The 21,634-nt window shown below is 37.8% G+C and overlaps 2 protein-coding genes across 4 annotated transcripts in view; one reads left to right on the top strand and one right to left on the bottom strand.

Moving 5' to 3' along the window:
* Positions 1-16,992, top strand: part of DENND4C (DENN domain containing 4C) — a 119,363-nt gene extending 102,371 nt beyond the window's left edge. For all 3 annotated transcript variants that reach the window (XM_070794486.1, XM_070794484.1, XM_070794485.1), the window contains 5 exons: positions 728-973; positions 2,560-2,677; positions 11,929-12,079; positions 13,537-13,601; positions 13,821-16,992. In XM_070794486.1, coding sequence (XP_070650587.1) covers positions 728-973; positions 2,560-2,677; positions 11,929-12,079; positions 13,537-13,601; positions 13,821-13,957 — 717 coding nt within the window. In that variant the 3' untranslated portion in view covers positions 13,958-16,992. The remainder of the gene's footprint in view (positions 1-727; positions 974-2,559; positions 2,678-11,928; positions 12,080-13,536; positions 13,602-13,820) is intronic.
* Positions 16,993-17,261: 269 nt separating this feature from the next.
* RPS6 (ribosomal protein S6) lies at positions 17,262-21,612 on the bottom strand. Its single transcript, XM_070794489.1, has 6 exons — positions 21,474-21,612; positions 20,843-20,974; positions 20,099-20,309; positions 19,794-19,940; positions 17,491-17,648; positions 17,262-17,396 (listed from the first exon to the last, which is right to left on the bottom strand). Exons 1-6 carry the CDS (start codon positions 21,477-21,479, stop codon positions 17,301-17,303), a joined length of 750 nt encoding a protein of 249 aa, XP_070650590.1. The 5' UTR covers positions 21,480-21,612; the 3' UTR covers positions 17,262-17,300.
* Between the last annotated feature and the right edge of the window lie 22 nt (positions 21,613-21,634).

The raw sequence follows: 21,634 nt of genomic DNA, 5'->3' as shown, positions 1-21,634 counted from the left end.
TTTCTTGTATTACAAGATGTTTGATGCTCAAGTGTTACATATTTCCTTCTTCAGACCTCGAATCAGCCATTTCTTTAAGAAACATTCCTTTTAGAGAAAAACAGTATTTGGAGATCTCAATCTGGGCACCATGGGTACTTGTTAATATTGGTCATAAACACTTTATTCTAATTGTGTACAACTTACAAAGTCTAGGTTGGGTTTCTTTTTCCATTATTTTCATTATTTCATTTGATTTCTAAAATTGCTCTTTAGTTTTTATTGCAGTCAAATGTATAAACAAGTTAGATATATTTTAAAGACTCATCAAGAAATATTAACACAAAAAATGGCCTCCTCTGTTTAGAGTTTTACGTGGAAGATAAAGTCAGATTTTTTTGGTATCATTATGAAACATCAGAAACGCAAATATTTCTTGTAAAAAGTTGAAAAGGAAAAATCAGTCATACATAGGGCATTGCTCTTAATGTGATAAGAGAAACTCATGTTTAAAATAGGGCCTAGTATATGGATTAAAAATTTTTGTTCATAATCATTTAACTTAAGGGTATTTATGATTAAGTACTTTTTCTTCTTTTATGTTTTCTTCAGGGTGTTATACTACATGTAGTAATGGCCCTGAAATAAGTTTGAAAGGACAGAAAAGTGTGCTCTCATTGAGACATACTCTGAAACATACATAATAAAATTGATCATATTTACTTCTTTTTATATTTCTGTTTTTAAGGATCCTTTAGGAAAAAGACCCAACCCTCCCCCTGTTTCTGTGCCTTACTTGAGTCCTCTAGTGCTTCGCAAAGAACTTGAATCTTTGCTAGAAAATGAAGGCGATCAGGTGATTCACACGTCCTCATTCATCAATCAACATCCAATCATTTTCTGGAACCTCGTTTGGTATTTCAGGCGTTTGGATCTTCCTAGTAACTTGCCAGGACTTATCCTCACTTCTGAACATTGTAATGGAGGCGTACAGGTAGGGAACCAACTTCTGTACTTAAACTACATTCATGTTGGTTAGGATGAGGCTTCACTTCAGGTATTAGGAAGTATACAATAGTAGTGTTAAGTCATAGGTTATTTCTCTCTCACTTAAAAATTTAGATAGGTGGTCCAGGGATGGTATAACGCTAGGGACTTGAGAGCCTTCTGTCTTTTTTGCTTGTAGTGTGGCCTCCAAGTTTTACACCTGGTCTAGGATAGCTGTACTCTACTTCCAAGCTACCACATCCATATTCCAGCCAGCAGAAAGAAGAAAAATGGATGGAGAATATATTCTTTCTTTAGGGATAGTTCCTAGATTTACATATAATCTTTTTATATGTATTTGTTTGGCCTAAATTTAGTTATATGATCATTTCTAGTGGCAGGAGTAGCTAGAAAAGTGGTTTTTATTCTGAAATATAATATTCCTAGCTGTGAGGGATGTTTGGGGGAGAATGGATACATGTATATGTATGGTTGAGTCGCTTTGCTGTCCACCTGAAACTGTCACAACATTGTTAATCAACTACACTCCAATAGAAATAAAAAAAACTTTTTTGAAAAGATATTCCCAGCTGAAATTCTCACTTTATTTTAAAGGATTTGTATTTGCCATATTTTTCAGATATATTTAAAAACTAGTGAAGTTATTTTGCTAGGTCACATACTGAATAAGTGATGAGGGGCTAAGACCACAGTCTGGCTCTCTGACTCTGCTTGAGCTGGCATCCTTGACTCCCAGGGAGACAGTAAACTTATGATACTGAATATTGAGAGATACCCCCCCACCCCAAACATACATCAGAGGCACAATAAACTTTGAGAGTCTTGTAAACTGTTTTGACTGATTTATGTACTAGTCAGTACAATGAGATAGAGAAGGAAATGGCAACCCACTCCAGTATTCTTGCTTGAGAATCCCAGGGACGGAGGAGCCTGGTGGGCTGCCATATATGGGGTTGCACAGAGTCGGACACAACTGAAGTGACTTAGCAGTAGCAGCAGCAGTACAATGAGATAGTAGTAACTGTAGTACTTTCTCGTATCTTAAAATTTGCTGTGATGAAGGTTAATCACATTCACGTGACTGCTGTGCCAGTTACCAAGTTGTCACTCAGTCCTTGAAATTCAGAGTGAGAATCATGCACCTCAGAAAATAATAACATTTGTACTTAGATACAAGTAAAAATTAAAATTTTTCTTCAGAGTTTTAGGTCTAGAATTTTATTTTTTTTTACAAACCCTAATGTCGAGGGCTGACTTTCAGTAGATCACAGCGAGGGAGCTGCTCTGCTGTGTACTAAATCTCGACTCAGAAGCAAGTCATCTGTGAGTGGTTTAGCACCAAATTCCCCAGGAATGTGCAGTGCGTGACGGGCAAGGGGGCGGCTGCCTTTCTGGCTGCGCCCTGTGTCCCAGGAGGAAGGGCTCTCAACTATGCCGTGCTCCAGGTCTAGAATTTTGAAAAGGACTCACCTGTTTTATATAATCAAGCTTTGCTAGGTCCACTGGTAATTACTATTATGCTTAGTTATTACTGTGCTTAGGGTACTAATACTGTCTATTGATCTTTTTTAGCTTCCCCTGTCATCTCTGTCCCAGGATAGCAAACTTGTTTATATTCAGCTGTTATGGGATAATATCAACCTTCATCAGGAACCAGGAGAACCTCTGTATGTCGCATGGAGAAATTTTAGTAAGTAAAATAAAGATGTAAAAGACTGAAACTGGAAACAACCAAATATACATCCACAGGTGACTACATAAGCAAATTACTGTACAGTCCATCCACACAGTAAAATACTGTTTCAGTTTAGTTCAGTTCAGTTGCTCAGTCGTATCCGACTCTCTGCGACCCCGTGAATCGCAGCACGCCAGGCTTCCCTGTCCATCACCAACTCCCGGAGTTCACTCAGACTCAAGTCCATCGAGTCAGGGATGCCATCCAGCCATCTCATCCTCTGTCGTCCCGTTCTCCTCCTGCCCCCAATCCCTCCCAGCATCAGAGTCTTTTCCAGTGAGTCAACTCTTCGTGTGAGGTGGCCAGAGTACTGGAGTTTCAGCTTTAGCATCATTCCTTCCAAAGAAATCCCAGGGCTGATCTCCTTGCAGTCCAAGGGACTCTCAAGAGTCTCCTCCAACACCACAGTTCAGAAGCATCAATTCTTCAGCACTCAGCCTTCTTCACAGTCCAACTCTCACATCCATACATGACCACAGGAAAAACCATAGCCTTGACTAGACGGACCTTTGTTGGCAGAGTAATGTCTCTGCTTTTAAATATGCTATCTAGGTTGGACATAACTTTGCTTCTTTAGTAGTAAATAAAAATGTATGCCTGAGGGAAAAATAGAATTGAGGAGATGAGATTAATTATTTTGCTTTGTTTTTAAATCTTTCATTCACTTTTAGTATCTCCTCAGGCTTTTTTCCATTTTATTTCAAATTTATTTGTTGTATCAACCTGTTAATCAGATGTCCTGTTGAGCTGAAGAGTGGCTTTTTTGTGTGATTCTTACAGTCTGTCTATCAAATATTAATTTGGTGAGGTATTTGGAGAGTAAATTCTGTACAGCAGATGTGTTTGTGTAGATGATAATTTCAATTATATTGATATAAGCGTCAAAGATTTTGGCTTTATTTGCAGTTTTTTATATATAGAACATATTTTTACAAGGGGTTTAAAAGGTTATCCAGTATTCAGAAGCCTTGTGAGTCCGTAAGAAACCACAGACAATCCAATAGGTCAGTGAGTAAATGGTATCAGTAGGCAGTTCGTGGAAGAAACATTAAACTGCTGCTCTGTAGATATACAGTGTACAAAGCTGTCAGTACCACGATGCTTCCCAAAAGATTATAATAATGAAAAACTTAATACCTAACGAGAGAGTTGTGATAAACCCACATTATGAAATGTTGGCAAACAAGAAAAGGAAGGAGTTATTTCTATATAGGTTCCTGAAAGGATGGATGCCCATTATATTAAGTGGAAAAAGGCAAGTTGTAGAACAGTATATGATCTTTTTTGCAGGAATTAAAAAAACCAAAATGCTTTATTAATATTTACTTGTTTGGCTGTGCTGGGTCTTCGTTGCTGCCCGGGCTTCTCTCTGGTTGTGGTGCGTGGTGGGCCGCTCCCGTTGTGGTGAGGGCTTGTCATTCAGTGGCTTCCCTTGTTGCGGAGCACAGGCGCGAGGGCGTGCGGCTTCTGGAGTTGTGGCTCCCAGGCTGTAGAGCCAGGCTCAGTAGTTGTGGCACATGGGCTTAATTGCTCAGCAGCATGTGGGATCCTCCCGGATCAGGGATTAAACCCATGTCTCCTGCATTGGCAGGCAGATTCTTCACCACTGAGCCACCAGGGAAGCCCCTGTATGTTTTTAATGTATGCATAGAAAAAGGTCTAAAAAACTATATATATCCCAAGCTGTTAGCAGTACCTGCTCAGAAGAGAAAAGGGATTGTATTTTTTCCTACAGTCTTTTACTACTTAACATTTTACTTAAGCTAGAAGAGAAGAATCTGACATTTTCCCTTGAAATATGTCAGTCACAAAATTATGACTAAATGTATCTATTTTTGTCTTTTTGTTGTTTTTCCAGTTATGATATTTGAACACTTTTTAAGCAGGAGCAGAATAACCTTGAAATTTATGCTAGAAAAAAATAGAATTATAACCACAATTTCTTTAGTTGTTTCCCCTCATAACTTGAAATAGATAAGTGTTTTAAAATGTTCTATAATTTGTGGTAGGAACAAAATTTAGAATTCCCAAGAATAGCTTTGTTTCTTTACTTGGTTTCTTTAAGTGAAGAACTGGCACATAAATAAGATTATAAGACATAATAGAATTGAGTAGTGACTTTTGGAAAAGCAGTATGGGGAGCTGCACAGTCCCAATTCCCAGCAAAACAACATAATTGGTGAAAGTTATTAAAGACAAATGTATCTGTGTATGTCTATGACTATAGAGGAAAATGAAGAAACATTTATTTAAGAAAATATATATTAAATTGCAGTGAAACAGTGATTTCTGTAGCACTTGGGCTACAACTTGCTGCTCCCCACCAGCCCCCAGTCAAGGGGCTATAGCATCTCCCTGGGAAAGACAGGTTGTCGGCAGTTCTCATGCTCCCAACTCTACCAGCTCTATAGCACAGAGGTTCGGTTCCAGGACATGAGGAGGCTCACTTCCTCCACTCATCCCCCATTCATTGCCTGTTTCAGCAACCTTTGAATACTGGAGCTCTGATTGTTCTCACAGCATCTTGCTCATAAGGGAGAGGTTTTATGCCATTTGAGGCAAGCTAAAGAATTGGAGGCAACTGCATCCCTCCAGTGCCCCACTCACAAAGTAGGGGAATCATTCTAAGAGAAGGCCACAGTTCCCAGCCCCGGCTCCAGAGCAGTGGCCGAGAGACAGGCCATAAGAACAGAGAGCTCAGAAGTTCTCCCCAAAGGAAATAATCTTATTTGGGACAGACTGGAGAAGTTCAAACCTAAAAGCACTCTTGGAAAAAGTGGAGATTTTGGTGAGAGGGCCAGTATTACCCTGATACAAAACCCAAAGACATCATAGGAAACAAAAATGAAAAATCCGTATCACTTATGAATATAGACATAAGGATCCTCAGCAAAATACTGTAAACCAAATCCATCAATTTATAAAGGGGACTGTACGTCATGACCAGTGCTCTTACCCCAGACATGCTGTGTTGATTTGAAAATCACTTACAATAATACACCGTATCAATCAGAATAAAGGACAAAATCCACATGATATCTGAATGGGCACAACTGAAGCATTTCACAAAATCTGTTGTCCTTTGTTAAAAACACTCAACAAGCTAGGAATAGAAAGAAACCTCCTCAGCCTGATTATGAATATCTGAAAACCTACAACTGGTCTCATACTTAGTGAAGAAGGACTAAATACTTTCCCTCTAAGCACAGGAACAAGACAAAGATGTCTGTTTTCGTTATTTCTTTTCAACATTGTACTGGAGGTTCTTGTTAGAGCAGTTAGATGGGAAAATAAAAGGCATCTAAATGAGAAACAAAAAACTATCCCTATTTGCAGGTTCTGTGATCTTATATATGGAAAATCTTAAATTAGAAAATCCTAAGGAACACACACACACACACGCACACACAGAAAAAGACAAATGGATAAGTTCAGCAGAGTTACAGGATATAACATAAATATATATAAATCAACTGTATTTCTATATACTTTGACTTAATAATCCAAAAATTAAGAAAATAACTCCATTTATAATAGCATTAAAAATAAAATACTTAGGGATAAATTCAATAAGTTAAGAAAGTAAAAACACCTAAATAAATAGAAATCCCATGTTCATGGACTAGAAAAGTTAATATTGTTAAGATGGCAGTACTCCCAAATTGATCTATAGATTCAGTACAATCTATATCAAAATTCCAGGTGGCTTTTAATAGAAATTGGCAAGCCTATCCTAAAATTTATATGGGTTTTCAAGGGACCTAGAATAGTCAAAATAAGTCGTAGGACTCATTTCTTGATTTGAAAACTTACTGCAAAGCTACAGTAATCAAAGTGGAAAACTGGCATAGGGTAGATATATAGGTCAATGGAATAAAGTTCAGTTTCCAGAAATACACCCACACATGTATAGTTAATTGCCTTTCAACAAGAGTGCCAAGGACCATTCAGTGGGGAATGGATAGTCAACAACTGGAACAACATGCAGAAAAGATAAAGTTGGATTTTTTCCTCACATCATACATAAAAATGAACTCAAAATGGGACATATACCTAAATGTAGGAGCTAAAACTATAAAACTCTTTAAAGAAAACATTGGAGTATATATTTTCATGACCTTTTATAGGACCAGGCCTTCTTAATACAACCCCAAGAGGTGACAAAAGAAAAAGTAGACTTAAAAACATCTGTGCTGAAAAATCAACCATTAAAAAGTGAAATGTCAGCCCACAGAGTTGGGGGAGATATTTGCAAAGTATCTTAAGGATTTGTATTCAGAATATATAAAGAAGTCTCAAAACTCATCACAAAGAAGATAACTCACCTAAAAACTTGGGCAGAAGATCTGTCTTAATTAGTTTGGGCTGCTGTTACAAAATAGCACAAACTGAGTAGCTTACTAAAAAGTATACTTACTATTACTTTATTAGCTTATGAAATTTTTTATTTCTCACAGTTCTGGAGGCTTGAAGTCCAACGCCAGGTTGCTGGCATGGTCAGTGAAGGCCCTCTTCTAGATGGCAGGCTTATGCCCTCAGGCAGTACAAGGGATGAGGGATCTCACCGGTGCACCCATTTTAAGGGGCGCTAAACTAATCCATTCATGAGGACTTTGCCCTCATGATCTTAACCACCCACTGATGGTCTCACCTCCCAATACCATTTAGTAAGCATTCCTTTTCACCATATGAATTTTGGGGTGACACAGACATTTAGATCCTAGCAGGATCCTGAATTGACAGATCTCTAAAAAAGACATGTAAATGGCCAGAAATGAAAGGATGCTCGTTATCACTAAACATCAAGGATGTGTAAGTCAAAACCACAAAGAGATACCACTTCATACTCACTATATTGGCTTTAACCAAAAGGGCAGATACTAAGTTGTGGTGAGGATATAGAGAAATTGGAACCCCAGGTCATTGCTAATTGGGATAAAAAATAGTTCTGTTGCTTTGGTGTAAATAGTTTCACAGTTCCTCAAAATAGTAAACATTTAACCGTATGACACAGCAGTTGCACTCTTAGGTATACACCCAAGAGAAAGAAAGGCACACATCCACATTAAAACTTACACACTGTTTTCAGCAATATTTTTCTTAATATCCAAATAATGGAAGCAGTCTAAATGTTCATATTAACTGATAAGTGGATTCAGTATGGTATATCCATACAATGGAATATTCAGTTCAGTTCAGTCGCTCAGTCATGTCCGACTTTTTGCGGCCCCGTGAATCGCAGCACACCAGGCCTCCCTGTCCATCACCAACTCCCGGAGTTCACTCAGACTCACGTCCATTGAGTCAGTGATGCCATCCAGCCATCTCATCCTCTATCGTCCCCTTCTCGTCCTGCCCCCAATCCCTCCCAGCATCAGAGTCTTTTCCAATGAGTCAACTCTTCACATGAGGTGGCCAAAGCACTGGAGTTTCAGCTTTAGCATCATTCCTTCCAAAGAAATCCCAGGGCTGATCTCCTTCAGAATGGACTGGTTAGATCTCCTTGCAGTCCAAGGGACTCTCAAGAGTCTTCTCCAACACCACAGTTCAAAAGCATCAATTCTTTGGCGCTCAGCTTTTCCAACTCTCACATCCATACATGACCACAGGAAAAACCATACCCTTGACTAGACGGACCTTTGTTGACAAAGTAATATGTCTGCTTTTTAATATGCTATCTAGGCTGGTCATAACTTTCCTTCCAAGGAGTAAGTGTCTTTTAATTTCATGGCTGCAGTCACCATCTGCAGTAATTTTGGAGCCCAAAAAAATAAAGTCTGACACTGTTCCCAATGTTTCCCCATCTATTTGCCATGAAGTGATGGGATCAGATGCCATGATCTTCGTTTTCTGAAGAATGTTGAGCTTTAAGCCAACTTTTTCACTCTCCTCTTTCATCTTCATCAAGAGGCTTTTTAGTTCCTCTTCACTTTCTGCCATAAGGGTGGTATCATCTGCATATCTGAGGTTATTGATATTTCTCCCGGCAATCTTGATTCCAGCTTGTGCTTCTTCCAGCCCAGCATTTCTCATGATGTACTCGGCATATAAGTTAAATAAGCAGGGTGACAATACACAGCCTTGACATACTCCTTTTCCTATTTGGAACCAGTCTGTTGTTCCACATCCAGTTCTAACTGTTGCTTCCTGACCTGCATACAGATTTCTCAAGAGGCAGGTCAGGTGGTCTGGTATTCCCATCTCTTTCAGAATTTTCCAGTTTATTGTGATCCACACAGTCAAAGGCTTTGGCATAGTCAATAAAGCAGAAACAGATGTTTTTCTGGAACTCTCTTGCTTTTTCTGTGATCCAGCAGATGTTGGCAATTTGGTCTCTGGTTCCTCTGCCTTTTCTAAAACCAGCTATGTGGCAATGAAAAGTAGTGAATGCTGATATATTACAAAATGAATTAATTTTAAAATATTACAGAAGAAGTCAGACACTAGAGTATGATTGCATTTATATGAAACAATCAGAATAGGCAAATCTGTAGAGACAAAATTAGATTAGTGGTTGCCTAGGGCTGGAGGGAGTGGGAAGAGAAGAGAAGTAACTGCTAATAGGTAGATCTCTTTTGAAAGTGATAAAAATGTTCTAAAATTGGTGATGGTTGCACAACTCCATGAATTAAGGAGCAGTGGTGAAGTTGCATATTATCTTTGAGTTGAATGCCCGAAAATCATAGCATACAATGAAAATCAAATCTGTTCAGCAGTAGAAAAACTAGGATTAAAACCCATAGAGGGCTTCCCTTGGTGGCTCACTGGTAGAGAATCTGCCTGCCAATGCAGGAGACACAGGTTCAGTCCTTGGTCTGGGAAGATACCACATGCCACGGAACAGCGCAGCCTATGTGCCACAAATACTGAGCCTGTGCTCTCAAGCCCGGGAACAAAAACTACGGAGCCCGTGTGCTGCAACTGCTGAAGCCCGCGCACTCAAGAGCCTGTGCTCCATGACAAGAGAAGCCCGTGCACCTTAACTACGGAGTAGCCCATCCTCACTGCAACTGGAAGAAAGCCCAAGCAGCAGCAGAGACCCAGTACAGCCAAAAATAAACAGTTTTTAAAAAACGTAAACCCATAGCAGCCAGCATTTCCTCTTGTAACAGAGAACTTTGCTTTTCTTTGGTTCAACACAAAGGAAATATTACTAGTTACCTTTATTAAGGGGCTGGGTTGTATGCAAATTAAATAGCTTGCTTTATGACAGATGCTCAAAAGGAGGTTGACTGGGCAACTTTTGGATACACAGTTCCATCTCAGCTGATGTGGGTATAATAAAACTGTATGGCTGCTGGGGTTACCTCCAGTATTAAAGTTTAATACTGGAGCTTTTTCTGGGCCAAGCTTACATTGTTGATTTGGTGTATTTTTAATGTTAACTGTGATCCAGTTCAAATATGCCACTGAAGCACTTTTTATTTTTTTTTATTTTTAAACTTTACAATATTGTATTAGTTTTGCCAAACATCAAAATGAATCTGCCACAGGTATACCCGTGCTCCCCATCCTGACCCCTTCTCCCTCCTCCCTCCCCATACCCTCCCTCTGGGTCATCCCAGTGCACCAGCCCTAAGCATCCAGTATCGTGCATCGAACCTGGACTGGCGACTCGTTTCATACATGATATTATACATGTTTCAATGCCATTCTCCCAAATCTCCCCACCCTCTCCCTCTCCCACAGAGTCCATAAGACTGATCTATACATCAGTGTCTCTTTTGCTGTCTTATACACAGGGTTATTGTTACCATCTTTCTAAATTCCATATATATGCGTTAGTATACTGTATTGGTGTTTTTCTTTCTGGCTGGCTTCACTCTGTATAATAGGCTCCAGTTTCATCCACCTCATTAGAACTGATTCAAATGTATTCTTTTTAATGGCTGAGTAATACTCCATTGTGTATATGTACCACAGCTTTCTTATCCATTCATCTGCTGATGGGCATCTAGGTTGCTTCCATGTCCTGGCTATTATAAACAGTGCTGCAATGAACATTGGGGTACATGTGTCTCTTTCCCTTCTGGTTTCCTTGGTGTGTATGCCCAGCAATGGGATTGCTGGATCATAAGGCAGTTCTATTTCCAGTTTTTTAAGGAATCTCCACACTGTTCTCCATAGTGGCTGTACTAATTTGCATTCCCACCAACAGTGTAAGAGGGTTCCCTTTTCTCCACACCCTCTCCAGCATTTATTGCTTGTAGACTTTTGGATCGCAGCCATTCTGACTGGCGTGAAATGGTATCTCATAGTGGTTTTGATTTGCATTTCTCTGATGAGTGATGTTGAGCATCTTTTCATGTGTTTGTTAGCCATCTGTATGTCTTCTTTGGAGAAATGTCTATTTAGTTCTTTGGCCCATTTTTTGATTGGGTCATTTATTTTTCTGGAGTTGAGCTGTAGGAGTTGCTTGTATATTTTTGAGATTAGTTGTTTGTCAATTGCTTCATTTGCTATTATTTTCTCCCATTCTGAAGGCTGTCTTTTCACCTTGCTGATAGTTTCCTTTGTTGTGCAGAAGCTTTTAAGTTTAATTAGGTCCCATTTGTTTATTTTTGCTTTTATTTCCAATATTCTGGGAGGTGGGTCATAGAGGATCCTGCTGTGATGTATGTTGGAGAGTGTTTTGCCTATGTTCTCCTCTAGGAGTTTTATAGTTTCTGGTCTTATGTTGAGATCTTTAATCCATTTTGAGTTTATTTTTGTGTATGGTGTTAGAAAGTGTTCTAGTTTCATTATTTTATAATACATGAAATTGGTGTAAGTATTTTTTCTTAGTAATTCAGGAATTACTCTTGTATCAGTTAGGATTACACTCTACTGTATTTAGTAGAAAATGACAGAATCTTAAACAGGTAAAGATTATTCTCTCACATGAAGAATTTATGTAGACACTCCAGGACTGGTACGCAACTCCTCTGTCATCAGGGGCCTACTCCTTATGCTTTGTCTGCTTTTCCATCTGTAAAGATCCATGGTCATAGGATGGCTGCTGGAGTACAAGCTATCGCATCCCAGCCTCAAGCACAAAGCCCTTAAGTTCACGAAAAGGAAAAAGGGACAGGCCTCTCCTATCTGAAGAAAGCAAGAAAAATATTTTTTATTTGGTTACATTGCAGCATAATTGTGAAGGTGAAAAGAAATAACTTCTTAAATACATTGAATAAGTGTATTCTTTATTATTGTGTTCATATCATTAGATTCTGAAAAGAAATCGTCTCTCCTGTCAGAGGAACAACAAGCAACAAGCACTTTAGTAGAAATCATCAGGCAGAGTATTCAACATAATGATGTTCTTAAACCCATCAACCTACTTGCACAACAAATGAAGGGAGATGTGAAAAGACAAAGGTAATAATTCAGTATTTTTTAGTTGATGTCACTGGAAATAATTTCATGATTTTTTAAAAAAATTACTTTCAAAACTATCTGCAGTTGTAAAAGAAACACATAACTCATTGTGGAACATCTGATTCTTTTTTAAAGTGCTGCCCAAGTGTATACATTCATACTTCAGCACAAACATAATAAAAATGTCTGAGGAATAGATTAAATTTTAGTAGGTGATGCATTCATGTCTAAAATATATTCAGTCTTTGGGAAACACTACTTCTATTCACTGGAAGCCTATAAATATGTTTAATATCAATGTTAAACATATCTACTGCTTGTTCAGGCCATGTCACACAGTTTATCTTGTGGGATGTAAAAAAATATATGAGTAGAAACAACTTAAGAAAATGATGGAAGCAATGAATCACAAAGGATATGGAGCTATCCTGATCCTCTTACTATTTATTATCTGCTAACTTATTTGGATCAGTACTCAACCCAGTCTCAGCCTAAGTGAATTTTGTGGTAAGCTTCAGCAAAGGGGACATAGTATCTTCTATCAACAGAAACAGTGTTTCCAGGTGCTCTTCAAGTTTGTAGTCATGGCAGCTTTGAAGACAGTCTCAGAAGTAACAGGACAAGAACTCATGATAGAAATCAATAAATCCTTTTATAATTTTAGCAGTTGATATGGAGATTATCTCCTTCACAGGCTAAAGAGTAGCCAGTTACAAGCATCTGATTTAAGGGCAGGGAAAGAATATGAGAAATTATATAGCTTGAAGCTTTTAAAGAAAGCTGCATGGAGCATTATCAGAATCAGCATTACAAATTTTTTTTTCTGTGTAAATAAATACTCAGAAGTCAGTTCCTAAATTCCCCTTTTTTAACAGCTGAGCCATGAATTTGATTTTTAAGGTTTCATTTGTCTTGCTTTTCTGTTCGCAAATCAGATAAAAGGTGATTTTTCATTTACTGTTGGGTTAAATTACTAGTAAGACACCACACAACCTGTTTGTGTCTAAGGGTTTAGACCCCTAACTTACTTAGAAATTAATTTCTTTGTCATGTAGCAAAAAATTGCTTTTCTAAGTATGAATTAGAAATTAGAATTGAAAGTTATCTATTGCATTACTAAATATCAATAACTTTAAGTTAAAATAAGCCATTTTTGTTTTGAACATGAAGCTTTATGCCCATTAACTTAAACTTTTTAATTTGAAATAGAAGTTTGCAGGAAATGTCAAAGAAAGTATCTGTGGACTCTTTACCCAGCTTTTCCCAAAGGTGACACCTAACAACTGTAATGTAGTCAAACTGTGACACTGACATGAATGAATACAGAGCCTAATCTTTTTTTAAAGTATAGTTGATTTACAGTGCTGTTAGTTTCAGGTGTTTTTTTCACCATTTAAAAAATCTTAGCATATTTTTTATGCTCTTTGCCCATTCACTTCAAATATTTTGTTTTATAGGAGTTTATACAGAGAAATCCTCTTCTTATCATTAGTATCTCTTGGAAGAGAGAATATTGATATTGGTAAGTTGGTCAAATGTGGATTACTAAAGGTGGTTTAGTCTTATTCTCATAATTTAAAAAATTCTAACTGGTATGGGTAAATACTCCATTTGCCTTTTAAAAGATTTCTAGCTTTAAATGTGCAATTTATGTATATAAAATGATTTGACTACCACTTTTAAATGCATAGCTTTCATCTTATTAACAAATTCCAACTACATTTTTGAAAATATCTTTCAGAGGCTTTTGACAATGAGTATGGACTTGCATACAACAGTCTGTCTCCAGATATTCTTGAAAAGTTGCAGAAAATTGATGCTCCACCAAGTATCAGTGTGGAATGGTGCAGGAAGTGTTTTGGAACGCTTCTCATTTAAATATAACAGATTGTCTAGACTTTTAACACAGTGCTGGGGGAATAGACTCAATCTGGAGACATTCAAGGTTTTTTCATAATACAAATTGGCGAAAACAGAAATGAACTTAGTCTTGGGACAGTATTTATGATGAAATCGTACTGAATCATCTCAGTGTAAAAATGCCATTAAAATGCCCCAAGGTTTATTGAAGATTTATAATTTCTGAGCTGTTTATATCTGCTGAAAATTGGTATCACATTTTTCAGTATTTCTAGTAGTTTGATAATGGAAAACCACTCTTGGCATTTTGTTTGTTTGAAGCTGTTGAGTTTGGGGGAGCGGCAAATTAACGTAAACTTGCCTAACCCCCAAACAAATGAAATCTCAATTATAACAGCAACTGTTTGTGTATTGTGTATATATGTGTGGCTGTGTAGGTATCTATTCAGCCATATTATATTTATTAAAATTCTTAAATTGCATGTTGCAATAGTTTTTTGAAAGGGGTTTCCAACTATTAAAATGACTACTACTAAACTCATATGTAGTCATTTAAGTTCATAATTACCTGAAAGTCTGATGAAAACTGCCATGCCTTTGACTTCAAAATTAATATATTATTTTTACCCTTCATGCTATATATTAGCTCCCTTAACGGGTTATATTTCAAATATAACTAGTTCCTTCATCCTCTTCCCAGTACCATGTTAATTTGCAACAGCTTTAAAATGGAATAAATGAGCCAAATAGTTTAAATGAAATTAGATCAGCATCATAATTTACAAAATTAAAATTCTTGTGTATGTCTTTGGGTCTGAAATTGTTCAGGCACATAAATTGTTGCTATTGTTCACTTTTAAAAACCTGTGGAATAACTTGCACTGCAGAATTCTATTCTTGTATATTTAGATTGTATGCTTATTTGTGCATTTGTAAATATGGTTTTTTAGGATGAATCAATTAAGTCTTAAAACATTAAAGCTTATTAAGCTTGTTGCTTGTAGGTTTAAGAAAATCACGACCTCACACGCCTCACTGACATTCATGCCTTTCATTAAACCATCCCTTAAGAAGATAGTAAATTTGTCTTCCTTACCTTTGCATGCATGGTTTGAAAAACCAATGATTGTGTGTGCTTCCTTTTACAGTAATTATGCAGATGACTGAATCACAGTTGATAACTATTTCCAGATGGTACAGTTAACATCACACAGTTACTATACCAATCTTCCAAGATTTCAGGGTTATTAAGACCTATGCAGAATCCTTGTTTCAATTAATGGTTAAAGTGCTGAGTGAAAGAACTTTAGAATTCTCATTGCCTTAAAAATGGATCTTTTGCACTGTCTCAGAGTATATATTTTTTGCAACTTAAAACTTGGTACTAGTTTTAATACTTTTAACACTGCCCCAACAGAAAGTTTGGAATTACCTTGCATATAAAAAAAAATTGAGGTTGAATAAAGTGAAAACTTCACAAGTTTGCTGTTCTCGTCTCTTACATTTTTAAGGCTCCTGAAATGTGCACAGTAATTCAAGTTCTTGTGGTCTTCAGAATTCCAGTATTGTCTGTTTTCCCACTTTTCTGTGGTTTTCAATAATTTGAACTAAATTACTCAACAAAGCACTTCCCACTAAAAATTACTGATGATGTATTCCTAAATCTTACACATTTAGGAATATTATGAATTTTACAGTAACTATTAATCTAAAAAACATTCATTATAAAGCTTGGCCTATTTAGAAATAAGACTGATTTGTATTGAAGTTGCTTAAAGGCCTTTTCTAGCACCTACCACTGGGCAATAGAAATTTATAACAAAGACAAAACATCAAATTATTGAGACTTAAATCTAATTAACTTCTGAAAACCCATCTTTCAAAATATGCCAGGTTAGCATTTCCTTACTCTGGTTTTAGATTAACTGCATCAGCTGCATTTTATACATTGATTATAGCAACCTGCATTTTGCAATGTTAAAGTTTTAAATCTACCAGATTTCATGAGCTAGAACGGTCGAGGCCCACCTCATTTATCCACGTTAGGGACTGTACTCCTTGAAATCATAGTGGTTCTCGTGTTTTATGCATTAGAATCAACCAGCTACTGGGTTAGAAGTCTGGATTTATACCAGACCTGCCTGCCTTTTGGCCTGTTACCCTTTAAGACTCTAACTTCTCTGTCAATTGCCAACTGAAGTTTTATAACTCTTAAGAGCTAATGGTCCTAAAAAAATAAATAAATAAAAAAAAAAAAAAAAAAAGAGCTAATGGTCCTATACAGCAGAAATTAACAACACTGTAAATCACCTCACTCCAATTTAAAAAAGACCTGTGGATCCCCTCTATGAATCTTGCCTCAAACTTCCCAATCATCATCCACTTTTTAGCCAGATCCTTGGGTAATTCTTCTGCACACTCTTAACTGAAGCACTTCAGTCTCTATCTGCATGCCAAAGCCACTTGAAAATTTTACTCACCTGTGTTAATACGTAATTTCCGAAAAGAAGTACCTTTTAAAGCCTAACGTACCTTCTTTCAAGACCCTCTCGTCTGTTAAGGGTTTGAATAAAGGTTCTAACTGCAGTTACTATAGAAAGCAGACATGATACATACAGAAAAAAAATTCACTTTTGGGAATTCCCTGGTGGTCCAGTGGTTAGGAGTATGCTCTGAATGCCACAGGTCTGGGTTCAGTCCCTAACCAGGAGCTAAGATCCTACATCCCATAAACCACACAGTACAAGGTATACTTTCTGTGCACATCCTTCATAGATGCAAGAGTGTCTAAAAACAGGTACAGTCAAGTCCCTTGGAGAGTGTGAAATGTAATAAAAATGTAAATTCACCTGAGTTGAAAAGGTTTCTGTTAATGTATTAAATCTGCACTGTTTTTAAAAGCTTTGTAAAAACTATTCTAAAAATGGTATCCATTAACTGTGTTTGTCACAAGTTACTCTTTTTAACATATAACAATGTCCATCTTCACAAAGGCACTTTTCATATATCGTGTAGAAACTACATTCCTTAAAATAAAGTCTGTCAAAGATTAATAGTCCTAAGTCATTTATTTCCCCCATTCTGTCCCATGCCTTGCTGAAAAGTCAATCAATCAATGTAAGAATTCTGAGACACCCACTACTCTGTTCTGGCCATTTCTTCCACTATCATATATAGTCTGTTTCCGAATATGAAGGACTATCACTTTCAAGTATCTCTTGCAGACCTATTCCACTGCTGGATTATACAGTACCTCCTTTTTCATGTTTGCAGACCTTCATTTATCTATTTGATCATCAATTAAAAGTCAAGAAGGGAGAGCTGATGTCTGATCTTATTTATTTGTTACTCTTAGAACATCTCATTTTTGACTGGACTCAGACTTAGAAGTAGAAGCTCTCAGAGAGGACAGCCTCCGTCTCTTGGCAATCTGTTCCTGCCGTTTTTCTTTGGCCTCCTGAACAAAACAAAACAAAACACAAAGTGCAGTTAAAGCTTATCTGGATTAAAAAATGCAAATCCCATAACTCCTATTTCCCACTGAGATTTACCTTCATTCTCTTGGCCAAAAGTTTAGCATATTCTGCAGCCTCTTCTTTATTTTTCTTAGTACGCTGTTTCTTCAGAGCAATACGCCGGCGTTTGTGCTGCAGGACTCGTGGAGTCACGAGACGCTGAATCTTGGGTGCTTTAGTCCTAGGTTTCTTACCTAAAAATTTAGATGACTCAATTACTTCCATACCCTTGCTCAATAGAACCCACATTTATATTTTTAAAACATCAGAGATTCAAACTTAGTAGCACATTTAATCCTAATGGCTCACTAAATACCAACAGTTTGGATATCAAGTTCAAGGTCATACATAAATTTATGTTACTTAGCTGAAAAGATGGATGTCCTATCTTAATTTTTACTACTCACTTTGATATCCCTTCCATAATTACATTGTCTTAGTAGGATATTATGTATCTATACCATAAGACATGTGAACATTACTTTAAAACAGTATTTAATTTGTTATGAAAACTAAGTAAAGCATTAGCTGCGTCACTGTCTCACCCACCATGCTTTGAATTCCAAATTGGTTTTCAAATTTCTATTTTCCAAGATAGGAAGGACCTGCTTATCTGCTTATGAGGAGTAAAACCATCAACATTCATTAAATTTTTTTTGCTGTGCTGTGCTGCTTGTAGGAGCTTAGTTCCCCAACCAGGATTTGCACCTGGGCCACCACAGTAAAAGCAAAGTCCTAACCACTGGACCACCAGCAAATTCCTAGGAGTATCTTCATTGAGCCTGTCTGGATTATAAATCTGCTTCACAGCAGGAGTCTTTTCAGATGTAATGGTTTTAGTTTGTGGACCCCTGTGAGAGCAATAAACACTCCATATAAATAGTCTAAGACTAAATGATCAATAAAGGAATTATAAAGAAACAAAAACCATCTTATAAATACTATGAGCTAGCACTTACTAATGTTATTTCCAGGGATGCAACTACAATTACTTTTTAAAGTGTATGATCTTCATGAGGATAATTGTGTATTTATACCATATCTTCAGCACTTAATAGAACCTGGCACAGAAAAGGTTTCCAAATATTTGGAATGAGTGACCAATAAGCACTCACCACATGCCAGGTATTAATTAGCTTATTTAAGCCCACAGTCCTGGAAACCAATACCCCAATTTTTTCCGATTTGTCAGGAAAACTCAACCTGAAACTAACATGTTATTTATGATGATGTGTTATGTTGACTAATAAACAATATACCTGCTTAAAATATAAAACACCAAGTTTTCTTGAAAAAAACTAAAAACTGAGTTCCCATATGATCCAACAATCTCACTCCAAGACATGACTGTAATTCAGAAAGATACATGCTCCCCTATGTCCGTAGCAGCACTATTCATAATAGCCAAGACAGGAAAACAACCTCAATGTCCAGCAACAGATGAATGGATGTCATGGATATATACAGTGGAATACTAAACTACAAAAAACGACAGTGTCATTTAACCTAGAGATGATCACACTGAGTGAAGCCACAGTTAAGACAAATACCGTATCACTTACACGTGGATTCCAAAATACAACACAAACTTTACAAAACAGACTCACTGACAGAACAGACTTGTGGTTGCCAAGGGAGGTTGGGTGTGGAGGGATGGATTTGGAGTTAGGGATTCTCAGATGCAAATTATTACACATGGAATAAAGGCCTACTCATATCATAGCACAGCGAACTACATTCAATAACCTGAGATAAATCATAACAGAAAAGATTTTACATATAACTGAATCACTTTGCTGTACAACAAAATTAACTTTAATAAAACATTTTTATAGTAAGTCAACTATACTTCAACATAATAATTATATATATAATATGTTCCCTGGTATTTTGAATGGTTTTCTAATTTGCAAAACTATCGCTATCCACATTCAGAAGTTAAAGCAACTTACGTTAATGAAAGCATCAACTTTATCAACTTCGGTAAACAAAAAATTAAAACCACTGATACGTTAAGAAAGCAAGTGTGTGGGCATGAGAGCATATTCAATCACAATTCCAGACTTTTCTCTTAACCCCAAAGCAATGAACTAACAGGTTATCTTTGAAAGAACTCATACAATGACTCAAAAGCAAATTTTCAAGAAAAATTCTAACACTATAGGGCACTGGTTATAATGAGTATTAATTCCAATTGCATACCTTGACCCTTTTCCACACTAATTTCCTAAAAATGCATATTCTAGGTAAATAGTAGGCAGAGATTGGCTTCCAACATGCATAAAGAATGGTACAACCAATGAAATTAAGCAAGCTCTATATTGCATAATCCCTCATACCGTCTTTGTTTAGGGGCTTTCGCACAACATATTGGCGGACATCATCTTCTTTAGAGAGATTGAAAAGCTTGCGGATTCTGCTGGCTCTTTTGGGACCCAGGCGACGAGGCACTGTAGTATCAGTGAGTCCAGGAATATCCTTTTCCCCTAAAAGAAAAAAGTGAACAGATGTTTTTAATTCAACAACTTCCTTACAAACAAGAACCCTAAACTGTTCAGGCATTGCCAAAGCGAGGTCCACTTTCAAAGATAATCAGCTTTAAGTCAGTGTTGACAAAAATAAAACTCCAGAATAAAAGGCTCACCTTTTTTCACGATGACCAAATTGAGAACACTCAGATTGGCATCCACAATGCAACCCCGTACAGATTTGCGCTTTCTCTCTCCAGTCCTCCTTGGTCTGTAACAGGAATGCCCCTTACTCAGTAGCAGGCGAACTCTGCCATGGGTCAAGACACCCTGCTTCATGGGGAAACCCTGCTTATCGTTCCCGCCACTGATTCGGACCACATAACCCTGCAGGAGAACACGATGACAAGTTAAAGACAAAGCATTGTGGCCTCTGAGAAGTACACCCTTAAGTCTACTTAGTACCGTTCATTAGGACCGATTTGACACTTTAAATAGTTTTCTCTGGTCACTAAATTTGTCTGTACTTCCAGTTTCCCAAGTTAGATTAGCAAAATCCTTTCGACCAAGTCATATTTCTAGTCTTTATTTTACCGGAGTTGTTAACTCTTGGGGTAGAAACAGTATGTTATGAAACCTAAGTATCAAGGAACCACAAATCAGAAACAACCTTCTTGGCACTTTTGAAGATCCCTTTGGAGACCTTTAGCTTGCAGGTCAAGAACAATATATTTTTCATTTGATCTACGTAAACATAACCCTGCCAAGTGATAGAGCCACCTTATAAAGTGACATTTGGAACTAACCTAAGGTTGGGAAACAACCCGAGTGTGAACCCCATTACATTTACCAATTACCAATAGCGTTTACCACCTCTCTTAAATAGAGCTAACAATTCAACGCGACAGTTCAACTTTTACCTTCCATTCTTCACCCAGAGCGTCAGCAGCAACTTCTGTGGCCATACGCTTCTCGTAGAAGGTACGAAGTTTTCGTTCATCGTCCACTTCAATGAGCTTCTGGCAGCCAGTGGCCGGGAAAGAGATGTTCAGCTAAAAATTATAAACGAGGGGGAAAAGAACTTCATGAAAATAGCAGAACCACTAGAAAAGTTATTCCATAGCAAAAAGCCTTTCCTGTCACCCGCACACAACAGAAAATTATTCACTAAAGGACACGTGCAAGGCGCCACAAACACTGCACTAAAAATAGGACCTATCTTGCAAGGCTTGCGGAATGCCGCCACGGAGAATTACGGTCCACAGCCGTTCACTCTCTCAGATCAAGGAGTCTGACCTACGTGCCGTCAGCTCGGCCGCCTCTATCCTGCCTGAGGGTCAAGTCGCCACCATGGCGCTCCCAGACCGGCGTAGCTCCAGCTGCAATCGCTCGCCATCCGCTCTCCCATGGAGCTCCGGCCCCAGAAGAGCGATCCTTCTCCTGCCTCAGACTCTTCTCCATCCAGGGCTAGGATTTTCGAGCGCAACGACACATCGTAGGGCTTGCTCCACGTTCCACAAGCCTACCCGGACACCCGCCACCAGTTCCTACCTTCATTCTGAAGCGGCCGACAGCCTCCGAGGCGCCACGAAAAAGAGACCCAACTTCCGCTTAGCCCAGGTCACATAGGCTCTTCCAGTTCTCGCGAGATGTGTAGACGCCTGGTATAGTGGAAGTGAGTATTGGTAGGCAGTACTTCCGGGGTGGGGTTA

Source organism: Bos indicus, chromosome 8 (assembly GCF_029378745.1).
Source record: "Bos indicus isolate NIAB-ARS_2022 breed Sahiwal x Tharparkar chromosome 8, NIAB-ARS_B.indTharparkar_mat_pri_1.0, whole genome shotgun sequence".
In the NCBI taxonomy this organism is placed as follows: domain Eukaryota; kingdom Metazoa; phylum Chordata; class Mammalia; order Artiodactyla; family Bovidae; genus Bos; species Bos indicus.
This window is presented reverse-complemented; position numbering and strand designations above follow the sequence as displayed.

Bases quoted from the DNA above. Each gene is read 5' to 3' on its own strand.
- RPS6 (XM_070794489.1), bottom strand. The intron at 20,310-20,842 runs GTAAAAGTTGAA...GTTCTCCTGCAG, and splicing joins CTCTGGGTGAAGAATGGAAG to GGTTATGTGGTCCGAATCAG. The intron at 17,649-19,793 runs GTATGAGGGATT...CTAAATTTTTAG, and splicing joins AAAGCCCCTAAACAAAGACG to GTAAGAAACCTAGGACTAAA.